The following is a 25,371-nucleotide window of genomic DNA, read 5'->3' as shown; positions in this document are numbered from 1 at the left end:
ACGTATGTAATATGAATGTCCCTTTTCCTCTGTTTTTTTTTCCTTCTTTATCCACCCATAAAAGTAAAATTGCCTTCTTAAGTGCCTTCCCAGCACCACCACCACCACTTTAGATGAGAAGTTTCCTCTAGTAAAACTACATCAGTCATAGGATGGTCTCAAGTTATTTCACTCTTTGATACTGTTTTAAAACATTAAGTTACACCTTCTGGGTGATATTCTACCACTCCCTTGTCTAATTTGATACACTCTTACATAGGTTCCAATTTTCAGAATCGCTGTTTTTGCTGGTGTGTGTCATTTCTACTCCCAGGCTTAATCTCATTTCTCTTCTGTTTCCCTAGATTTCTAGTAAAATAATGTTTAAACTCAGAGTTCATGGCAGTTTATTTCTTTAACTTGATTCCTGAGGCTATTGTCTTAACTACCTGTCTTGACTAGAGAAGAAGAAACCACTTAACCATGTTTTTCCTGGTTATGGGGATTCAGTCCTCCTTTTTCCCTCGTAATTTATACAGAATTGAACTATCAAAGCAAATTCATGAGAATCATAGATCTTTCCCAGCACCAAATTGTCCCCTTTGCCTGATTCAAAGGATACAGGCAAGCATCAGACACAAACAAAGCATTTTTGTCCTGGATGAGCCTGAAACCATCAGATGCAACTCCCAAGAGTATTCCTAACTTTTCTTTCACACTAGGATGTGTTTTAGTTTTGGAATAACTGACTAGTTATTGAACAATATAACTGAAACAACTGTCCACAAAAGAAAGTCATTTCAGTTTTTAACATTTCCATTTTATAGTCTATTCATTACACAGCTTAAGTAACTATCCCCATTCTCCATCCAACCCTGTTCCATAAAGCCATAAATTTTAGATTAACCAACTCAAGATTAGATTAGGTATATCCAACTAAAATTTTGTAGATAGGAACTCTCCTTTTGCTAATAAATGCCATTAACATATTTACATGAGGTCTGGTCTGGGTGATTTATTCCTCTTGGGCACTCTGATTGTCGAACTTACCCTGTAGTATTATAGATCATTGTGGCACTCTGTACATTTTGGCTCTAGAATTAGAATTGATTTTTTAGAAGAGACTGGGGAAAAAAGAAATTCTTTGGAATGGCTATGGTTTCATATACAATTTTATACATACGTCTACATGCTACATCTTACTGATGTAGTCTGTGGTCAGAAAGGGTCCCTCAGAATGATATACAAAGGCATCTAATGATTTGGTGAGGTGATTTATACAATAACAAACCGTACTTGTGCCCCCAATTTATTTATCATTGCAAGTTTATTCACATGTATATCAGAAACAAATGCATGATTTTAGTTGAGCAGTGTAAAAGTAAGGTTGAAAGATAACCTAGGTTCAGATTTCAGTGAGCCTTGTATGTCATGCCAAGAGTGGCGAAGGTTGAAGCCTTAATGAGTAGAGGAGTACTGGCATAAATGTCATAATTCAGAAAAATTACTAAGCTATCTTTAATGCACCAGTATGAGACAAGGAAATCATTTATGGAGTTCTTATAGTCACCTTGGTATCAGGTAGTAAGAGCTTGAAAAGAAAAGTGAGAGTGGGGAAAAATTTTTTTTGTTGAAGTATATATAGAAATAAGTTGCATTTGGCATGTTTCTTTCCATTTGAATTATTGTGGAAGTTTTTTTTTCCCAGTTTATAAATGTGGATATGAGTTTATTTGGCTTATCTTGGTTCATTTGGGTGAAAGAGAATTAATTTCCTAAATAATGTCTCCAGTTAGTATTTAGGTACAAAACTATACACCAGAAATTTATAAAATTTGTAATTAAAATGAATCCTCATTTATTGCTATTGAGTTTCTATTACTACAATTTTATGATGCAGATTTTATTACTCATCTCTATTTCTGTTTGTCATCAAAAGCAAAAACTTACTAAGTAGGAGTGTGCTGTATGGTGCTTGTACTTGGGTGATAGAGCACCTAGGAAAAATCATAATATTAAGGTCAGAAAATTTTCTGGAAATTTTTCATTTGGTCACTTTAACCATAATAGATTTGTACCTTCCTCCTCTACACACATACTCTAAACACCAAAAAAAGGGCGGGGGGGGGAGGGGTTTATACATGTAAACAGATTTGATATTATCCTGGGATTGAACATTTCTAGAACATTTCAAATAAAAGTTGCTTTTTTCTTCTATAATGCTTTATTTTATTAATTATTATTACTCATTATTTTACAAGAATGCAAACTCATGATTAAAAAATTCAAATAATATAGAAAAATATAAAATAAGTCTCTCTTGCATTCTAGAAAGATAAGCATTGTTTTGTTAAGCATGCATGAATTTTATGATAGATAATTTTGCTTTTTTCACTTATGTGACCATCTTTTCATATCAGTCCATATAGATATTTACCTATTTATTTTTAATGAAAAATAACATTCCTTTATTGCTTCTTAAATAAAGTGAGTCCTTGAAATAGAAACTATTTTTTGCCTTATGAGCAGTCTTAGTCTTGGATGACTTGATTTGTAGTCCTGTTTTTAGAAAGTATAATGTTTTATAATGAATCATTTGACATTTTGAAATTCTATAAAATTTTTAATGCCCTAAACTGGTACTTTTCAAACTCCCCCATTCCCTCAAAATAAAGTTATATGATATAACCTTAGTTGGCCTGAGAATAGGGACAGAGTAAAAAGAAGCCCTTTTAAGGACAGTTGCATTAGAATTTTGTATTCAAATTCATGTAATATGCAATTTGTTTTAAAATATGCAATAGGATATTAAAATACTTACAACTGAGTAAAAATGATAGTCCAGAAAGATGCTGTAACTGGGGCTTTGTAGGCACCCTGCCATTTATCCCAGCATGCAATTGTCTGCTGGCAAGGTTTCATACCTTAGTTCAAGCACAGTAAAATTTAAGCCACAATAGTAATACAGTTTACATTTTAACATCCTGTGTATGCTCATGAGGGTGAATAGAAATGTGGGCATTGATTCTTATGGGCAGATGATAACAAGAATTTTAGAACTCCAGTAATAGGGCAAACCAGATAAACTAGAAAACCTCCCACAACAGATACCCAGAAATGCTGCCTGTTACAGCAAGCATTCTTTTTCCTGCATAGGTGATCTTACACTAAAATAAGGGAAATAAATCATTAGAGCAAAAGTTGGAGAAAACTGAACCCTGATTGGGAAGCAAGCATGGAAGGCAAGGGCTCTACTATGAGTCTCTGCTAATACCAAGAATGTAGAGCTCTGGGATTTAATGACTCCTGTATTATTGGAGAGGGGTCCTTTATTTTGCATAAGATGAGGTAGCAGAACTGAGACCTCTGCATAAATTCAATGCTCTTAGAAGGAACAACTTAAAGAAAGGTGGCCTAGAAAATAAATCAGTTTTCTGAACAGGCCAGCTGACATTCCTTTCCTGAGAATATCCTCTCATATTATTGTAGCTTTGAATTTATACTACTTATACAGTTTAGGAAACCACAACCAGACAGGTTAAAAGTCCTTTGGGGTTGGTAGTGTCTCAGGGTATCTGTGAGTAAATGCAACCCCATTTTGAAGTCATAAACCCTCAACCCAGGCCCTTTAGGATTCCTACATATTAAGATCAGCGATGAAGCTACATTGCCAAAGTTACCATGATTAAAAGTCAGCAGAAGTAACAGAAAACAGAATTAAACCCTCAAGAACTTCGAGGAATTATCAGATATAGAGTATAAAATATATACATTTAAATTATTTATTGAAATAAAAGAGGGAATTAAAACATTAGCAATGGATGAAAATTATCAAAAATGACCAAAAGAACTAAGTAAGACATATGAAAGTAATTAAAATCTTATAATAGGTAAGAAGCAGTTGATAAAAGAATTAGTGAACTTAAGATCTATCTGAAGTTACAGCACAGGCAAATAAATGAAAATTTTAAGAAAGGTTAAATACCAAGGGATAGGGAAAGGAAAGACTAATAACATATCATTAGCATTCCAGTGGAAAGAAATGGAAATGAGAGAGGTTATAATACAGAGGAATCAGCTGAGAATTTTCCAGATAAACTTATGAGTCAGAAACCATAGTGAATTCCAAGCAGGATAAATCCACTTTGCAACATACCATAATGAGGCTTCAGAACAGCAAAAACAAAGGGGAAGATTTAAAAAGAAGCTAATGAGAAAAGATAGAAAGCCTAGAAAGGATTTACAGTTTGACTGAGGTAGACTTTACAACACCAACAGTGGAAGCCAGAAGGCTAGAATCATAACTTCACAGAGCTGAGAGAAAATAGTTGTCTACCTAGAATTCTGTGCCTGTCCTAAATTATCATTCAAATTAAAAAGGCAAAATAAAGACATTTTGGTGAAACAAAATCTGAGAGAATTCACACAGACCTTCATTAAAGACATTACTAAAACATGTACTTCAGAAAAAAAGGAAATGATTATAGAAGGCAAGTCCAAGATTCAAAAAGGAATTGTAAAAAAATCAAGCATACATAAAAATGAATATTGACTATATGAAACAATATATTTTTGCATGAAGACAGGATAGAGGGAATTCAAAGTAAAGAATTATACACATTTGCAGAACAATTGAAAAGCCTAGAAACCTTTTAGGTAATGATGTAGAGATTAATTTACATTTTAAAATACATGATTAACTTTTTAACTATAATCTGATAGAACAATATTTTCTTTCATAGTTCCTTATACACTTTCAAAATTCTTTATACATTTCAGTTCTTATAATAGTAACAAGTTATGTTGGGATATGAAAAACGTTAAGACTATGAATATCAGTTTTGTACAAGAATCCTAATCAATAACTCAGTAACATAACACAATAGGAATTTATTTCTCACTAATGTGAAATCCAAAACAGTTGTTCCTTTTTCGCAGTTAACATTCCATATGATCATTTTAATGACCTAATTAGGCTCCCTCCAACTTGTTCTGCCATTCCCTAGAACTTTTGAGACCTCTCCGTTCAGCCAGCAAATGAGGAAAGAAAATGGAGATCATTTATGGGAAACTTGAGCCAGACCTAGAGTGACACACATCATTTCCAACCACTTTCCACTGGCCACAGCTTAATTATGACCTCACGTAACTACAAGAGAGGTTGGGAAATCTAGTCTTGTATGCTCAAGAGTAAGAGATAATGGGTTTGGTGAGCCAATCACAGCCACATTCTGTCTTTCTGGTCACCAAAATCTTTACTATTCTTACTTCAGGTAAAAGTCATTCACCCCCGTTGCCAGGGAAACATCCCAAAGGCTCTTCCAGTCACCATCCATCTCAGTATGATGTACAGTCCTCTCCAACAGGTCTGGATGTAGCTCCTCATAATTTGCATAAACTAAAAAGACAAATTATCTGCCCTGCCCCAGGCCCCAGTACATAGAGAAACTTGATGGCATAAGAGAGGCAGGATAATTGGTAAAAGATGCCTGGAGGCCATCAAATTTAGATGGAAAGTACCTTCTCTAATCTCTTTTTTGTTTCCTGAGTAAGAATTGGCCTTTGTCAGTTTTATTTCCTAATACTTGCAATTTGAAGCAGTCTGCTTTTCCAGTCCTTTAAAGCCACAAATTATCACAGGAATCAAGTTTTACTAGGTGTTTTGCCATATCATTGTATGCGTCTCCATCTTTCCATTCTCCAGCCTCCATTTGCTTGCTGCCTGCTGCTAAACCAATACCAAATATATTAGATTTTTTTTTATAACAGCAGCCACTTTTTACCAGTTTCTTTTCTTGGTTAGAATAAAACTGCTATAGTAGATAAGCCCTGGTACCTCAATGACTGAACAGAGTACAAGTTTATTTTTCACTCATATGAAGTCCAAAATGGATGTTCCTTATTGGTAGGCATCTTTTCACATGGTTGTTCAGGGTTCCAGACTTATACTTTGTAGCTCATAATCCTCTGCATTCATCTGACATATGGGGAAACAAAAAAGAGTTTCACATTTTTATGGGCCAGGCTTCGAAGTGAAATATATTGCTGTGAAGTATGTTGTTGACCGGAACAGTCCTATAGCACATCTTTTGCAGGAGGCTGGGAAATAAAGTCTAGTTGTGTGTCCAGGAGGGAGAGAAAATGGGGTTGACGAATTACATTAGGCTAAACTAAAGCCCATTTCCATTAATCATATGGTTAATAAGACCAAAGTAGGTTTGCCAACTTCTCTACCACAATCCAAGTAAAAAATAACTGAATCCAGCACATCCATGGGCATATTCACGTGTACACGAAAGAGTGTGGACACTTACTGGTCGTACACTTGATAGATGGATTAAGTATGGGGGCAGGGATTTATGTGATACCCATCCATTCCCATTTTAGGATACCATAATGTTTGTCTATTGGAAAAATCCTGTGTTTTATGTTGATCCAGAGAGAAGTGTGCAGGAGAGATTATGGAGGTAGAGATAGAGACATCAAAATGTTTGTCTGCTTAGCAGTGGCCCCAGGAGAGCTAGGGGAAGGTCAGTTAACTTTTGATAATATGTCCCTGAATTACTAGACTGTTAAAGTGACTAAGTAGCATTTCACAAATGCTAAATGCTAATATTTTGCTTAACCCTTTCTGTTTCCACAAATGTCTCTTTTGTCGTAGAATCAAATAATGGCCTTGTAACCTTTGCTTTTATTTTTTTCTTTCTTTGAACAGTTTACTGCTGGTTGCAGGAGGGACAGTTCTAAAAATCTGTGATTTTGGTACAGCCTGTGACATTCAGACACACATGACCAATAACAAAGGGAGTGCTGCTTGGATGGCACCTGAAGTGTTTGAAGGTAAAATGACAAAAGCTTGATGTGACTGATAATCTACCTCATTCTAGCTCAATCCAATAAGTGTTTATAGTTTTGTCCTGTTTTTACTATTTTATTTCTACATAGTATATAATTACAAGGTATATAGTGGCATTTTAAGGATATATTAAATAAATATAACCTTAGATCCTAAAACTTAAAGCAAAACTCAAGTTCTCTAACACCTTATATATAAGTTCAAGCGTGATGTAGTTTTGTGTTAGTTTCCTAGCAATTAAAAAATATATATGACAGCCCTAGTGTTTAAATGAACATGACTTAGAAAGAGTAATAAAGTATTTGGGTTGAATATGATTCTCAGAAATATAAATAAAGAAAAAGTTTATATTTACCTTCTTTTACACTTCAGTGTCACTCAAGTTCTTAAAACCTTTTATATAAGGTTTCTATATAAAATAATAAAATTATAAAATTACCTTTTAAATGAGAAAGTTGAACCAAAGATGTGTGTTTTATATGTTAGGAGTATGAATCCCCACGAAATGCCACTGCATTCAGTAATCAGATGATGGTTAATAGCGTCTTTCCTTCTTCCTTTCTTTCTTTTTTGATGAATTTATAGTTTGGATTTTTTGTGCCTCTTTTTGGATTTAGCCACCGCAGAGAAAGAAAAACTGCTATACAGCTAGTGATTTGAGTGGAGCCATTTTGCCTTAAAATTAACATAAATAGTGAACAAGTGAGTGTTAAATTATTCACAATTAAATAATAACCTTCTGTTTTCAAGTTCATATATGATTACATATATTTGGCATTGTTTTAAATTACTTATTTGGTTTACCTTTCTATGAGTTAAAATAGCAGAGTGTTTTTTTAGAATAGAGAGCAAAACAATCTGTTTATACAAAGAACCCAGAAAGTAAAGTTGCTGTTAATTATTTAGAGCAACAAAGCTCAGGCGATTACGCTATATACTTTTCTTCATTCCTGAAAGATGTCAACTGACAGCCCCTGTAATCCATATTAAATTGTAATATCTTATACTGCTGTATTACAGTGCACTGTTCAACGTGTATAGCTATCACTATGGTAATTGTTCTCTTTTTTTGCTGTTTTTTAGTTTACAAATTAAGAATTTTATCTCACCAGATACTAAGATGAAATAAAAATCTTAACACAAAATTTGGAATTTCTTCTGCCTTCATAGTAGATTATTATTGCTACCCCTCAAGAAAATAGGGGAAGAAAATTTAAGATTAAAAAATTACAGATAGGAATGTACAAATGTTTCATACTCTATCCAGAGAAAGTATCAGTCTAAATAAATAAAAGACAAGGCCTGTCGCTCTTGATGAGAAGGTAGAACTGGCCAACTTTAGTAAAGTGGATTTTTTAGTGCACTGTTGATACTTAGTGCATTGAAATATGGTTTTGTTGAAAAGATTTAAGGTACTTCAACTTTACATGTATAATTCATGTGGAAAGGAAGACTTGAAATTATACTGTCTTTTTTTTTTCTAGGTAGCAATTACAGCGAAAAATGTGACGTCTTCAGCTGGGGTATTATCCTTTGGGAAGTGATAACACGTCGGAAACCTTTTGATGAGATTGGTGGTCCAGCATTCCGTATCATGTGGGCTGTTCATAACGGTTTGTGAAAATAAAATTTTCTTTAATATAGTTTGTAGTTATCCTATTTGAAAAACAGTTTCTTTCTCCTCCCCCAAAGAAGACCATTCATATCTAACATTAAAACACATAATTCTTTGTTACCATAATTCTTTTCTGTTAACCAGTCTCCCCCTACCCATTTTAAACAAAGTCAGGCTGGGTATGGCAGGGCTAATAGTGGTCCTGGCCTCTGTTACAGAGTCAACATGTGGGGCTGATGAGGCAGTGCTGGCTATACCGATTAGTCGACAGCCAGAGCCATCTGCCTGGGCTGGCCCTCTCTGAGGGATAGAGAAGCATTGAACTGTGCTGTGTATAAAAAATAGAAAAGCAAAAGCCCTTTCTTTCTCACATGGCTAAGATAATTGGGGAACAATAGCCTTTTCTCATGAGGAAATATAGGAACCAAGGGTCTCACCCAGAAAAGAAAACAAACTATAATCATGAATTTCATGAATTGCTGTTTAAGCTCATAAATGTGTAACACAGAGTTCTTCACATACCTTTTTCTTTTTAAGAGGTACCAGGATTGAACCCAGGATCTTGTACATGTGAAGCAGGCTCTCAGCCACTGAGCTATACCCACTCCCCTTTACATACCTTTTTTAGGTTCAGTAACTTGCATAGGGTCACAAGATTAGGAAGTGGGAGAGCTAGGATTCAAAGCCAGACCTTCCTGGCTTTGTTGTCCATATTTTTAAAGTTATGATGACTTATTGACTCAATGTCCTTGCATTCCTCCTGTTCCTTTTATACCTGTAGTAATGATGTTTCTCACCATACATGTTGGAATACATTGTCTTCCTTCATTAATTAAGTTACTTCACATTTGCTCTGGAAAAATAAACTCTTCATGAAGGAAAACTATTTAATCTTCCTAATTTTAACTTCACTGTTATTAAATTTTTATCACCTAATTGTAACCATTCTGATATAATGTAGGGCATTTTTATACGCTATTCCATAGATTTCTCCAACAGTACCACCCAGCTGAAGAATCCTAGCTGTTTTTACCACTCTCCTGTACAATCTTTAATGTTACTATTTTTTTGTCACTTTAAGAAATGTTAGAGCATTCACCAAGACAGTTTGCTTGCTTTTTTTTCTCTGTCCAATGTCAGTAAATGATTGAATGTCATTGAAGTAAGGAATAAAAGAACTAACTTGATAATTGATAAAATCACAAAGATCTCATTACATTTGGAGCCTTCTTTAAATAGAAACTTACTGGTAATAGTGCAGTCTTGTTAATTACACAAAAATTGACAGTTTTCAGCTTGTGAAACAGTTGATTTAGAGCAGCAAACAGGATCATTTGGAGATCAGCAACTATAACACCACAGTTGACCACTTTCTAGATATGATTTTTCAAACACATTTGAAATTTTTGCAATGCATCTGAATATGTGGTTCAGGTAAAATTTCTTCAAGCCACTACTGTATTTTTCTTTTTTTTAAAAAAAGATTTATTTATTTATTTCTCTCCCCTTCCCGCCCCCCCCCCCCCGGCCCCGGTTGTCTGTTCTCTGTGTCTATTCACTGTGTCGTCTTCTTTGTCCACTTCTGTTGTTGTCAGTGGCACAGGAATCTGTGTTTCTTTTTGTCGCGTCATCTTGTGTCAGCTCTCCGTGTGTGCAGCACCATTCCTGGGCAGGCTGCACTTTGTTTCTCACCGGGTGGCTCTCCTTACAGGGCGCACTCCTTCGCATGGGGCTCCCCTAGGTGCGGGACACCCCTGCGTGGCACGGCACTCCTTGCACGCATCAGCACTGCACCTGGGCCAGCTCCACACGGGTCAAGGAGGCCCGGGGTTTGAACCGCAGACCTCCCGTGTGGTGGATGGACGCCCAGTGGGGCCAAGTCTGCCGCCTGTATTTTTCTTAATAAAGTACACTTTAAACCATTATTATTTTTTAAAAGAAAGCTTATAACAAATGAAATATTGTTAATTAAATGTTAGTCTTCCTATTACCAAAATGCAGTATAAAATTTTTTTTGAATTTTAAAAATATAGTTCTATCTGTTAACCTAAAGGATAAAGTAAGAACTTTTATTACTCTAGAAAGTAGATCTTAAATGGCAAGATCTATAAAATACTGTTTTGGAAGTACATATAAAAAGTTGATACTGTTTTTGGGGTAAATATATTCTTTCCTCCCCTCTTTCCCCATAATTTTCAATTATAGGTACTCGACCACCACTGATTAAAAATTTACCTAAGCCCATTGAAAGCCTGATGACTCGTTGTTGGTCTAAAGATCCTTCTCAGCGCCCTTCTATGGAAGAAATTGTGAAAATAATGACTCACTTGATGCGGGTATAATCCTTCTTTTGAGGGGCTTTGGGTTTAGGGGGATTCGATATGTACTGAGTTTTAATGGGAACATTATTGTTATTTTCTGATTTACATTTTTCTGTATTTTTCAAGTTATAATGGGCACATGATACTCATACAATTAGATGATGAAACATTGATGGGGGAATCTAGTTCTTTGTAATGAAAAGATGACTAGATTTCTGGGCTTGCTCTTTCCTCCTTCCATTAGTAGATAAGTATGCTTGTCTCTGGGCCTGTTGCTTTATCTGTAATGTGAGACGCTGAATAAGGTGCTTTTTAAAGCCTTTATAGGACTTGAGTATTTTGTGATTCTAATACATACCTAACTAAATTTAAACTTTTATTTTCTACCCATCTTTATCAAACATTCAGTCACTTATGTATGGTGATTTTTACTTTTTGGAAAAATGTTTTTCATTGCATATTTTCAACTTTTATTTTGCTATTAACAAGTTAGACTTTATTCTAGGGTTTATAGAATTTTTAATTTAGAACAGTCTTTTTGAATGATTATCAGAATTCCCTACTCTGTAAATCAAGCACTTTTAGAATTATTTGAAATATTTTAACCCTCTAGTTTTTGGTACACTAACAAAATCTGTTATGTGGTACCTTGCCTTTAAAAATTTCACATACATATGAAGGTGCCTGAATTTCAGAATAATTTGTTCATTGGCAGAATCTTGAAATTGCCTTAAATATAGACTATTGAGGGGTTAGCTCATGGATCTTAAGATACACTGTCGCTGTGATTTCTCTTATGGCCAAAGATTTAGTTTTATTCAGTTTAGTTTATTGAAAATAGCTGTGGCATACCAGCTTGAATTAATCTGGGTTAAAGCTTACTCTCATCTTTGGGCACCAATTATATATAGAACCCTAGGCCCTCAAGATATGTGTATAAGAAAACAACTTAGTCTCTGTAGTCAGGTAACTTAAAATTTTGGTATATATAAATTGTTGAAATTTTCATTGCACTTACATGTGCTTTGTCTAATTAGAGAAAAATGACTTCTTTTTTTCCCCCTAAATTCCTAACTTTTTGTCCAGCAAATATTTCTAATATTATGTCTCTTAAGTCATGGAGTAACATTCATAATCTATCCTCTTGATATTTTAAAAAAAATTATTTCTAACACTTATTCTGTGGTGTTTATGATGTGGTATACCAGTGTCACTTATAAGACTATAACAATCATTTCAACAGTTTGGAGGTTTCCATTATTGCTATGGTAACATAAATACGTTTCATAAAATTATGAGGAGTGATACTATGCTATTTCATATGTTCCTCTATAGAAGTATTTGCTCTTTTCTTCAAGACTACCTAGGCTCCATGTAAACTAGATACTTAAGTAGGTACATGACACTGGTCACAGTTGAAGTTCAAAAAAAATCATTATTGTCATCTTTGTAAAATCAAAAGTTTTTGATTTTAAAATCAACTTTGATTACCTGCAAATTCAATATGTAGGAAATTAAAGTAGCATCTTTGCTACAAACTCCACAACAAGGAAATAATTTAGGTGTGCTTTTCAATTTTATATTAAAAGGATTTGATTATAGTAAAGAAATTTTAAATTGTGATTTACTTTTTTATATATAGTACTTTCCAGGAGCAGATGAGCCATTACAATATCCTTGTCAGTATTCAGATGAAGGACAGAGCAACTCTGCGACCAGTACAGGTAAATGGATAGATCAGAAGAGTAATAACCTGATTTTTTTTTTGTCTCTATTCCTATAAAATTATAATCAAGAAGCAATGAATGATGTCCCCATTTGCATTTTAATTCCTTCATTTCATATGATTGACTACAATTTGAGTTTCCAGGTGCATCATACTTCATGAGCTATCCAGATTAAAGAGTTTTTGTAGACCTGCTTCCAAGTCTTGAAATTTCTGTGTAGTTAATGTATAAAAAAATTAAATATTGTATTATCATGAACTTCATTGTAAATTTGAAAAAATAGTTTTATATGTATACTCCTAGATCACGTAATATTAAAAATTATTATAAATATATAACTAAACACATTTCTTTATCATGAATATTCCACTTTTTGGTTCTCTTCTACTGAGACTCTTAAGAAACTCATTTTAATTAAAACTTACTGTTTTAAAAAAATATGAAATAGTGATGGAATCTAGTTTGTGGTCACCAAAAAATAGTAAGAGTAATATTTTAACTTAGAAAAATTGTACTTCTCATAATAGCTTTTCATTTTTGTAGTATTTCATTATTATATTAATTTAAAACTGTATATAACACACAAATATTTACCTTGCACTTAAAAATTTTATTTTCACTGGCAAATTTAGTACACTGGCTATTTCCCCCCACCTCGAGAAAATGTATTTTTTAAGCTGGTTTATTATTTGGATAGTTATTCTAGAATTGCAGTTTTACTGGAAATCTTTTGAACTTGCTCTGAATTCTAAAGTAAACTTCTCTAAAATGCCATCATTTGCTTCTACCTCTCTTTTATTTATTTATTTATTTATTTATTTTTAAGATTTATTTTTTGTTTATTTCCCCCCCCCCCCAGTTGTCTGCTTTCTGTGTCCATTCGCTGTGTGTTCTTCTGTGACCGCTTCTATCCTTATCAGCGGCACAGGGAATCTGTGTTTCTTTTTGGTGCATCATCTGTGTGTGCGGCACCACTCCTGGGCAGACTGCATTTTCTTTCGCGCTGGGCGGCTCTCCTTACAAGGCGCACTCCTTGCACGTGGGGCTCCCCTACGCGGGGACACCCCTGTGTGGCATGGCACTCCTTGCACTCATCAGCACTGCGCATGGGCCAGCTCCACACGGGTCAAGGAGGCCCGGGGTTTGAACCGCGGACCTCCCATGTGGTAGGCAAACGCTCTAACCACTGGGCCAAGTCCGCTTCCCTCTACCTCTCTTTTAAATCTCCCTATTTTCATACTGTGACCTTCAGACTTTTGATCTTCCGCCATCTCATTGACCTTCTTAGGTCTGTCCTTCCTTCCTTACTCCATTTAATTCCATAGTCAAATAATTCCACAGTCAGATATTAAAATTCCTTTGGAACTAATCCTCAGTTTTCTAATCCCTCACTTTAACTTGCTTTGCAAAACCAGAAGCCTGTTTAAACCCAGCGCTCAGCTTTCTCCCTGCCAGTATCACTGCAGCAAAATGTGACTGGAGAAAATTTATGCTCACTTTTCTTCAAGTGGGTATTTAGTACTGCTGAACAATTGTACTATATTTTAGTCCATATACCCTCCCCTCTCCTAGATGACTTATTTTATACCTTAGGCTCTCTCCTCAATCTTCAAGCATCTCTTCCCCTTTTGTCACTCTCAGCTTACCTTGTTTGTTACGTCTCTGAGTAACTAGGAGTAATCAGAAGAGTACTTCTACAAGCTTCCCGCTTGTCTGCCCATCTTATATTCTGTTAACTATGACTGGGATAACCATGCTCCAAGGCAAACACCAACCCTTCAGTCTGTGCATTATACTCCTCTGCTCTATCCAGCAAGTCTCCACTCTCCTGCATCATCAGTTTGAATTTTTATACTGGAATCATCCCACATCATGTAGTCTGTATGTACATTCTCCACCTCCTCTCCATTCTCTCTTGAGCTTACTCCATTCAGGCTTTTGTTACACCACCACTCCAGAATTGCTTTTATCAAGGTCACCAGTCATCTCCACATTACTGAATCTCATGGATGATTTTCAGTTTTCATCTTATTTGACTTTGAGGAGCATTTGACCTAGTTCATTCTCTCTCCTTACAGAATTTTGTGGATACCATATTAGCCTGGATTTCATCTTAAACCTCTGGCCAGTATTCTCAGTTTTCTTTGCTGGTTATTCCTCATCTCCCTAACCTGTAAATGCTGGAGTGCACAGGGATCAGTACTCTGACCTCTTGTCTAACTCATTTTCTTGGTGATCTCATCTAATATCATGGCTTTATATACCATCTATTTGCTGAGTATTTTTTTCTCTATCCTAGACCCAATCTCCACATTCATGTATCTACCTGCGTACCTTATATCTAATAGGAGTCTCAATTTAATATTTTCCAAACTGAGTTCTTGATATATCCTTCAAATATTCCTCCCATAGTTATCGCCATTTCATTTAATAGCCATTCAGTTCTTCTACTTAGTCAGGGGGGTTGCCATCTCTCTCAGATCTTATTATTTGGGTTTTTTTCTATTTTAGTGTCTAACCTAAAACCCTGCTCATCCCTTATCAGTCCTCTGTGATTTGTAGGTTCATTCATTCTTTTATTCAACAAAATAGAACTAAAATATGCTTACCTGAATTTGCTGGTTCACTTAATTGGAAGTCTACTCTTTTCCTGAAGATTTGCAATTTATTTGGCCATTCCTTTTGGTTCTTTTAATTTAATTTTTTGTTATGTTTCTTTTCCATCTTATTCAAGTGTACTCTTATGGATAAATCATTAGACTAAGTCAAGACTTAATTTCTAGTCTCACCTCTACTGAAAGTTCTCAGACAAATTTTTAAAAATTTTTTTTTAGGAGGTACTGGGGATTTGAACCCAATACCTCATACTGAGCTATATCCACTCCCCAGTGAGAGTTTGGTTTTTTCATTTGTTTGTTTGTTTTAAGGAGATACCAGGGATCAAACCCAGGACCTCCACGTGGGAAGCAGGCACTCCCCTTGGACAATTTTTTAACATCTCTGGGCCTCATTTTTTCATCTACATATCATAAACTTTGGATTCTAATTCTATTATGACATGATACTTAACATTTCTCAGAAAGCTTGAGTTTCAAAAAGCAAGTTACAGAAACAAACTATTTCAATGGGAAGCGGAAGTTCAGAAGAATTTTTTTTTAAAGTGTTCCACATACAGAGCAATGAAGTTATTTTTTTCCAAAAAGATTTTTTTTCTTAAATATAAAGAGCTCTAAGTATTTAGCTCTTAAATATAAACAAAAATGAGAATATCCCGAAATTTGATTATACCTGGCTTGTGCTCTCCAACACCATCACTAAATCAAGATTTCTGTTTTCCATTTTTAATTTTATTTTTAAAGAGGCTTTAGATTACATAAATATTACGTCGAAAATATAGGGAATTCCCATATACCTCATTCCATCCCTCGCCCACACTTTTCCCCATTATCATCTTTCATTAGTGTGGTACATTTGTTACCATTGATGAGCACATATTAAGGTATTACTAACCATGTGCTATAGTTACTTTATGGTTTACACTTTGCACCACACAATTTTATAGGTTTTGACAAAATGTATAGTGGGCTGTATCCATCATTGCAGTGTTATACAGAACAGTTCCAGTGTCCCAATAATGTCCCCTCTTATACCTATTTTTAACTCTGTCTCCCCTCAGAACTTCTGGTGACCACTGCCTTTATATCAGTGTTACAAGTTCTTCCATTACAGAATAATAACAAGTCTACTTTAGTGCATAGTTACATTCCCCCTTATGTTTGTTCATTCTTCAGTCCCGAGGATTTGGGGATAGTGATCCCCTGTCTGCTTCTGATTAAGAAGGGGCTTAAATCCCATGGGGCGGATGGATGGAACTGTCTTCTTGCAGTTGTAGGTACTCTCTTTTTTGGGGATGGGTGATGTCCCTCATTGTCCTTTAGTTAGTTGTCCTGGGCAAGTCCAGTGAACCAAAGAGTAGGTGTTGGCTGCAACTGCTGAGATTCAGGGCTCACCCAGCATATGAACAACTGGAAGATTTAAGTCTCTGGGACACATATTTCACAAGTATAGTGCTCATTATAGGTTCAAATAAAAGGGGCATAAAAATAATGTGTAGGAAATTATAAATGAGTCTTTCTCAATACTTTGGGGGCAATCAGTTATCATATTTTCCAAGGTAAGGCCCACTGACAGGGTGCCAAATTCCTGTGTTGTCTGCCCTGTCTGTAGTGTCCAGATGTGTCTAGAGCCCTCAGGAGCCCCCCTGCTTGAGGCACTGTTTACTGCAGCAGTCGGTGAGATCCTCCTAAGACAAATTACCTTCCAACTCACTTTGAAATCTCTTAGCCATAAAGCTCATTTGTTTTTAATATATCCCCCTTTCAATCAAGGAATTTTTCCAAATGAACACTAACTTGTTCTTGGTAATAAGCGCTCGGTACTAGGGTGGCTTATCCCTGGGGGTCATGCCCCATGCCTGGGCGAAAGTATTATAGTAAGTTTTTATCCTGAGTTAGGCTCAGAGAGACCACATTTGAGCAACAAGGAGGCTTTCATGCGGTAACTCTTAAGCAATAGATATTACTAGGCTATGATTTCACAAGAACAAGGTTCATAAGTACAAGCATCCGTATCAATGGCCTGGCATGTTGGTCTGTCCTCCTTTACTAGGCACTGCTGTGTACTCTATCTAGAGTTTCTTCCCACTCTGTGAGAGAATGTAGCAGGACTCCCCAGAATGGGAATTCAATGTTGCATTGGTTATTCTGTGGTTCTCCACCCAGAGACAGCACCCCATGGCCACTTGAACACATTCATATTCCATAGAGGCATGGCCCCAGGTGCATTTCTTCCCACACAAACCACCAACACCAGCATCCCACACCAGTGATCTCCCCTGCCATAGTTGCAACTCTTCTGCAATCCAAAACTTCCCCAAAAAACAAAGTCAAAAATAAATAAATAAGTAAGTAAGTAAATAAAAATTTTCAAGAAATACAAAAACAACAAAAAAATAGGGGAGCCAGTGTAGCTCAGTGGTTGAGTGTCAGCTTTGCACATACAGAGTCCCAGGTTCAGTCCCTAGCCCTGGTACTCAAAAAATAAAATAAATTCTTTGCATTATGTCTTTCATCCCTTTTTTTGCATTGTCTCTCTCATCCCTGTAAGCTTTGTTACCTGTTATATACAGTGACAGTTTCTTCTGTATGTTTCCCTAGTGTCATATTTTTTTCACATTATTTTCAAGGAAGCTTTAGGTTACTCATGGTTTCTTAATTATTTTCATTACCTTTATTATCCACTGGTACTCAAAACACAAAGCTACTTGAGCCAAATATTCAGTTGGAAATAACTTTTATTCTGTGTACCAGTGGTGTTCCTATAAAGTAGATTCTTTCCAATAAATTTCAGTTTACCCTTATCACACTGTAAATCCATTCTGCAATAGAAAAACTCCTTTGGTTGACCTATAAAGTCCCCTTGAACACTAAAAAATCTGTGTTTTTTAGCAGTCAGTTTTGCTCATTGACTTAAGTTGATGGTGTTTGGCTAGGCCATGGGTAATGTGTCAGGCAGGAAAATGTTTGACAGTGCTACCCTCTAAGTTGTAAAGATGAGAACTGGATTAACTTAAAGTTCTTAACCTCTCTTCTGTTAACCACAGTAGCTCTTACTTTTTAATCTTACACAGAGAAGATTTCATAGATGACTAGGCATATTGGTTCCCTTTTTGTGCCATCTAAATTTTATTTAAAATGGGATTATTTGGGTATCTTCATTGACTTTTACAAATATTGTAATACTGTAATTTCTTGCCTATCTTGAAAAATCTTATTTCTATTCCTATCTTGCCACATTTAGAAAAGAATTTGCGTTGTGTATTGAACAAAATGAAGCATTTTGTATTCTCAATGTGTTAGACATAAAATGTTTCTGCTTCCCTAGGCTCATTCATGGACATCACTTCTACAAATACCAGTAATAAAAGTGACACAAATATGGAGCAAGTTCCTGCCACAAATGATACTATTAAACGCTTAGAATCAAAATTGTTGAAAAATCAGGCAAAGCAACAGGTTTGTTATGTTCTTAAAAGCAAAGTTGTATGATAACCTTCTGGTAATAATATTATACTAACTGAAATTAATTTTTTGCTGTATTCCACTATACAGATCCTGATTCTTCTTAAGTAGACAGATGAGCTTAGGTAGAGAGACATAAATAATAAGCTTCTACCGTTTATTACCAATCAAATTCTTTTCCCTTCCAATCATTGCTGCCTTTGCCAACTGTCTAAATCCTTCCCTATGATTATCCCCAACTTTAATGGTTGTTGGTTAAAAATGTAAAATGGATATTTTTTGGCTATACTGTCCAGTTAGAGGAGTTGTCCTAAATCTGTCATTTCATACTGATCAGTCTCATTATATTTTTGTTGTTATTAATTTTAAAATATCTTAAGGAATGATTTTTATCCATCTTGCTTGGGGCATTTTAATAATTAGGGCATTTAACTCCCACTTAAGTCATTGCCCTTTTCTAATGGTAGTATCTGCAACTTACTCTCCTATCTCTGTAGTTCCCTCTCTCTCCAAACTTCTCTTTTCTTTCAGAGCAGAATAAGAGCCATAAGAATTCCTCCTTCTAGGATGCTCAGGATTGCTAAGTCTAACGAATTTCAGTAATTCAAATTGACCGTATTTTTACAGAATGAATCTGGACGTTTAAGCTTGGGTACCTCCCGTGGGAGCAGCATGGAGAGCTTGCCCCCAACCTCAGAGGGCAAGAGGATGAGTGCTGACATGTCTGAAATAGAAGCAAGGATAGCTGCAACTTCAGGTAAAAACAAAAGTGCTGAAAATCTGGATAGAAGTGAAAATGTATATAATCCTGCTGTCTTTTTGATGTGGTTGTTTCAGTGGTGGGGATGTCAGGTATTTTTCGTATCTTCCATTTTTTAAAGCAGAAAGCAGGTTTACAGTGTACTTCCTAAGGTTCTAGCAATAGTTTATACATCTATGCCAGTTACCAAATAAGGAAGGTGATTTGTAGATATTTGGATCATACAATATACTTTCCTAATCACCGAGTTTATGAAATGTAATTATTTCAGCTTAAATGTAAGCTGAAAGTCTAAGTACAAAATTGAAATTTTGCCAAAAACAGAATGTTGGTTACCTTTGAAGGATTTTGTGCTGAACTCAAATATTAACAGATACCTTGTTTTGAAGTTAGCAGAAAAATGTATTGCTCTTTTCCCCTCCTTCCTTTCAGTGGCACAGAGAGTTAAGTTGGTTGTGGTTAGTTCTTTTAATTGCAAAATAAGAGATCATGGTAATTTTACTAGATCTTGAAAAAGCATTTAAATTCCATTTTGTCAGTTCTCACAATGACTACTCATGGAAGAACTGTTCAGCACAGAAACAATTAATTACATATTTTTTTATCTGAGTGAACTGGCAACCTTTTTTAACTGGTTTCATTTCAGTAATACTAGCTTAATTTGATTTCTTTTTGGTTCTCTCCCAGGGATGATAGGGAGCTGGTTATAAAAGTTTCTGTTACAGAAAATGTGGAAATATAAACATAACAGAACCAAACAAAGGATAACAGTCTTCCATAACTGTCCCACCCAGAAATAAACTCTTAACATTTTTGTATATTTACCTCTAGTCTTTTAGCTGTGTTTGTGTATACATGTATATTTCCATGTGTATTTGCATTTATGTTTTTTAACTTAGCTAACCAAATTTTATTTTTTTCAGGTTTTTTTTCTCATTTATTTTTTCTAAATAAAATATTCTCATTTCTTGTGGAGCTCTTTTAAGAAAGAACTTGTCCAAGCTTGGCTATTTCTGTGTTTTATCTTTTATTTTTAATGAAAACCTCTCATTGAAAATATTGTTTTAAATAAATTACACTTGGAAATCTAATGCTATCCTGTATGATATCATAGACCATCATACTATACTTGTCCTCAACTAATCATGATCACTGATTTTGTCAACAGTTAGCATTAGAACCAGTACAGTGTACTAGAACATCCAAAATAAAATAACAGTACCTGAACACATGAGGGTCATTTTTCACATATAAACTAGTCTGGAGGTAGGTTCCATGATCTTCGGGAAACTGTACTCCTTCTCTCTCATTGTGCCACAATCCTATTTGTAGCTTCCATCCTTAAGGTTATCTTATGGTCCAAGATAGCCATTATAGTTCCATTCATCCTATCCACATTCCAGGCAGCAGGAAGAAGTAGGAGAAAGGCAGAAGGACACATATATCCAAGCTTTGTCAAGGAATTTCCCAGAAGTCCTACCTAACAACTTCGACATAGATGTCATTGGCCAGGATAATATGGTCAAATGGCCACATGTAACTCCAAGAAAAAGAAGGATTTGTAGCCTTTTATCTGGGAACACTGCTGTCCAGAGTAAAGTTAGGGTTTTGTTGCTAAGAAAGAAGGGAAGAATAGAGATTGGTAGGGACCTAGCAGTCTCTGCCACACAGATGGATCTTCAGAACCAACCAAGTTGGGTATAGATCACCAACCTCATTTTCCATGAGTCACCAGTATTTTATGTGTAACTGGATCATCTCAGGGTAGTGTCAGGTGAGTTGATCCAAGCAAATAAATACACATTTACTTTGGGAAACTTTTTTAACTTCAAGGCTGTCATTCAAGATAGACCTGACAAATATTGATTGCTACCTAAAAACAGGAAGTGGTGTTATAATAGTACTTTTATGTCATTTTTCTAGTCAAGCACTGTTTTATTATTCTTTACAGGATTGTTATTTCACTAGTATAAGGATATCGTCACAAATTAAAATCACACTGTCATTTTTCTAAGTGTAGAACAAATGGTTTTATGTATCCTTTGAATTTTACACAATTCATATTTTTTAGTGAATTTTCTTTGAAAGGTTCATACTCTCCAGCCTTTCAACATCAGTCCTGCCTAGCAGGAAGGCACCCTAAATTTTAGAAACTATAATGGATATTCAGTTTTCTAGAAGTAAGTATTTATAGGTATTTATAATTAGGAAAGCATACACATTTCTTATTTTGATTCAATAATTACCATTTAATCACTGAATTTTACTTTATAGCACTTTTCAAGAAACACCTAATTTTAACATATATTCCTGTGTTTGAGTACTTGAAACAGAAATGTCAGCGTGTTTCTTTTTTAATTCCTCTCTTCCTTCCCTCCTTAATCCCAGCCCCCTATAGCATATCAGTGATTTCACTTAGGTATATTGTTGTTTTGAACACATTTGAAATTTAGCTTTCTCATTACCCTGCAGCTTTGTCTGTCTCTGTCCTGTTTATTTATTTATTTAGCTAATTAAACCAGTATTCCAAATGTCTTGTATTTGTAATAGTTGTTTGCTCTTTAATCATCCCATCTCTAAGCATGGATGAAAAGTTAGATAGTTCTGCATGCCATTCTGCATGAAATATTATTAACATAACTATTTGAAAATCATTCTATTTTTGTAGTTTATTGTTTTCTGTGTTACTATGTGTGGTTGTTTGCATGTATACTGTATATATATGTTTTTGCAGCCTATTCCAAGCCTAAACGGGGCCACCGTAAAACCGCTTCATTTGGCAACATTCTGGATGTCCCTGAGATCGTCATATCAGGTATCATAGACCACCTGAGCTGGTGTATTAGCTCTGAAACCAGAATAATGATCCCTGGTACTTTTAAAATGCTTCTTGCTCCAGTTTTTATAGGAAATGAAAATACACACCTTGTATTCAATAATTTAGAAGATATTCATTTATCTACTCTGAAGAGTATGAAAAGATACTTCAGATCTTTAATAATGAGGATAAAATAGAAGAGAAAGCAACCTTTTCACAGAAGGGAGAATGCCAGTCCAGAATTTTCCCAGTTTCCTCTTATTTAAATGAACAAATGAGCTGAACCCAGACCTTTTTTGCACCCAGCAGAAAGAAAAAATAAAATTTTTTTTTGTTGTCCTTCGTGCCTTTCCTTCCTCCGTTACTGCTTTTGGACTCGCTCTAAACCTTTCTATTCTAGCCTCTTTCTCTTGGTAGCAAGTAAAATATGAACTTGAGAAAACAGAGCTCCAAATAGTATTTTGCCTTTACCTAGGAAGAAAAAGTACAACTAAATGAAATTTGCTCATTTGTAGGGTATCTTGCTAAAGAATCATGTAAAATAAGTGATCAATTCTGGTTTTTTTATATTGTCCGGAAAAATCTTTTTGCAAAGTAAAGTTATTAACTCTTTTTATACCTAACTCAAACATGGTACTTCGGTGTCTCAAATTGGTGATTATTTAATAGATGAATCTAAACTACAAATTTTTATACAAATGTAAATGGTATATTTACCTTTGATACTGGGTAGTATACATTACCAAAATTATCATGTATTAGTCTACTTTTATTTTTTATTTGGATTACATAAATGTTACATAAAAAATATAGAGGATTCCCATATGCCCCACTCCCCATATCTCCCACACTTTTCCACATTAACAACATCCCTCATTAGTATGGTACATTCATTGCGATTGATGAACACATTTTGGAACATTGCCTCTAAGCATGAATTTCTCCCACACAATTTTGTAAGTTATGACAAGATATATAATGGCTTGTATCTGTCATTGCAGTGTCATTCAGGACAAAGTCCCAAGTCCTAAAAATGACCCACTATTACACTGGTTTTTCCCTCTCCCTGCTCTCAGAACGTCCAGTGGCCACTGCCTCCACGTCAGTGATATTGTTTCTTCCATTGCTAGAATCACAGTGAGTCTATAGAATACCAGTAAGTCTACTTTAGTCCATAGTTTATTCCCCAATCCTGAGGATTCTGGGATGGTAATGTCTAGCCTACCTCTAATTGAGAGGGGACTTCGATCCCATAGGGCTGATGAATGGTATTCTCTTGCTTGCAGTTGTAGGCTCTCTTGGTTCCTTGGTATGGTGGTTGTCCATCATCACCTCCTTGTTAGTTGTCCTGGGTAAGTCCAATGAACTGGAGAGTAGGTGTTGCAAATCTTTTGAGATTTGGGGCCTAGCTGGCACATGGACAACCCAAAGATTTAAGTCTCTTGGACAAACACCTACCAACTCTAGCATTAATTATAGGTTCAAACAGAAGGACAGAAGAGCCATGTGTAGGGAAACCTCAAATAAGTCCAACTCTGTCACACTGGGGAGCATAAATTCCAAATAGGGTGCACTGGCAAGGCACCTATCTCCTGAGCAATCTGCACTGACTTTTGTGTCTGGATGTCTCCAGAGCCCTCAGGAGCCCTGCTATTTGGGTAGTATCTACTTTGACATTCAATGAGATCCTGCTGAGACATACTTAAGCATAACCTCTGGGATAACCTCCCAACTCACTTTGAATTCTCTTAGCCACATAAACTCATTTGTCTTTACCTCTTCCCTCTCTTGGTCAAGGTTTTTTCCCAATTGCATTGCTAGTTGGTGCTTGGTAGTAATCCCTTGGTGCCAGGGAGGCTCATCTCTGGGAGTCATGTCCCACCCTGGGGGGAAGATAATGTATTTATATGCTGAGTTTGGTTTAGAGAGAAGCCACATTTAAGGAACAAGGAGACTCTCAGGAGGTAACTCATAGGCACCCTATAATACCAGGCTAAGTTTCAATTTCAAGAGTAAAGGCTCATTAGCACACTATCAACATCAAGGGCCCATCAATGGATATATTGGTCTGCTTTCAATTTTACTCTACTTCTTCTAAATTTTGATAAGGAAGTATACAGTTTTTTTCTCCATGCATTTGTGGGTGTGTGATTTGGATAAATTCTTCAGTAAATATGTGGCTATTTAATAAATGAACATTATTGAACATCTGTGGCTAGGAACTATGATACAAACCTAAAAATTTTACAGTTCTTAGAGTCCATTTTGTCTATACAAAACCATTTTATATTACACTAATTAGTTTTTAGGCTGATTATTGAAGTAGTATATCTTATTTTATAACATTGTCACTACTGTTCAAAATATAAGCCATCTTTTACATAGTGACTTTATTAAGTCATGGGCTGCTTTAGAAATCAACATGTGCAGACATAAATCATTTTATTGCACTTCACTTTATTGCACTTCATAGATACTGTGGGGTTTTTTTTTTGTTTTTTTTTTTTTTTTTTTGCAAATTAATAAGGTTTGTTGCAACCCTACCTTGAGCAAGTTTATCATTTTTCCAACATCATGTGCTCAGTACATGTTTCTTTGTCACGTTTTGGTAATTCTCATAATAGTTCAGACTTTTTCATTATTATATCTGTTATAGTGATCAGTGATCTTTGATGTTACTATTTTAGTTGTTTTGGGACGCCACGAACCATGCCCATTTAAACAGCAAACTTCATGGATAAATGTTGTGGGTGTTCTGACTGTTCCACCAACCAACCATTCCCCCAATTCTTTCCTGCTCCTCAGCATCCTTATTCCCTGAGACACAACAATATTGAAATTAGGCCAATGAATAACCCTACAATGGCTTCTAAGAGTTCACATGGAAGGAGTAGTCATGGGTCTCTCACTTTAAATCAAAAGCTAGAAATAATTAAGCTTAATAGAGGAAGGCATGTCAAAAGCTGAGATAGCCTGAAAGCTAGGCCTCTTGCTCTAAACAGTTAGCCAAGTTGTGAATGTTCTTTAAAGAAATTGAAGATGTTATTCCAGGGAATGCACAAATGATAAGAAAGTGAAGCAGCCTTATTGCTCATAAAGTTTTAATGGTCTGAATCATTAAAGATCAAACCATCCACAGTATTACCTTAAGCCAAGCCTAATCCAGAGCAAGGCGTTATCTATTCAATTCTTTGAAGGCTGAAAGAGGTGAGTAA

General features: G+C 35.4%; 1 protein-coding gene across 2 annotated transcripts in view; it reads left to right on the top strand.

The window, feature by feature from the left end:
• MAP3K7 (mitogen-activated protein kinase kinase kinase 7) overlaps nt 1-25,371 on the top strand; it is an 86,301-nt gene that overhangs the window by 20,097 nt on the left and 40,833 nt on the right. Inside the window, exons 6-12 of one of the 2 annotated variants that reach the window (XM_004454533.5) lie at nt 6,695-6,819; nt 8,320-8,448; nt 10,656-10,786; nt 12,414-12,495; nt 18,442-18,572; nt 19,206-19,335; nt 22,073-22,153. In XM_004454533.5, the coding sequence (XP_004454590.2) occupies nt 6,695-6,819; nt 8,320-8,448; nt 10,656-10,786; nt 12,414-12,495; nt 18,442-18,572; nt 19,206-19,335; nt 22,073-22,153 (809 nt within the window). The remainder of the gene's footprint in view (nt 1-6,694; nt 6,820-8,319; nt 8,449-10,655; nt 10,787-12,413; nt 12,496-18,441; nt 18,573-19,205; nt 19,336-22,072; nt 22,154-25,371) is intronic. The other variant, XM_004454535.5, reaches the window with a different exon arrangement.

This window comes from Dasypus novemcinctus, chromosome 11, assembly GCF_030445035.2.
Source record: "Dasypus novemcinctus isolate mDasNov1 chromosome 11, mDasNov1.1.hap2, whole genome shotgun sequence".
Classification (NCBI taxonomy): domain Eukaryota; kingdom Metazoa; phylum Chordata; class Mammalia; order Cingulata; family Dasypodidae; genus Dasypus; species Dasypus novemcinctus.
The sequence above is the reverse complement of the archived record's forward strand: the minus strand, read 5'-3'. Positions and strand labels throughout refer to the sequence as shown.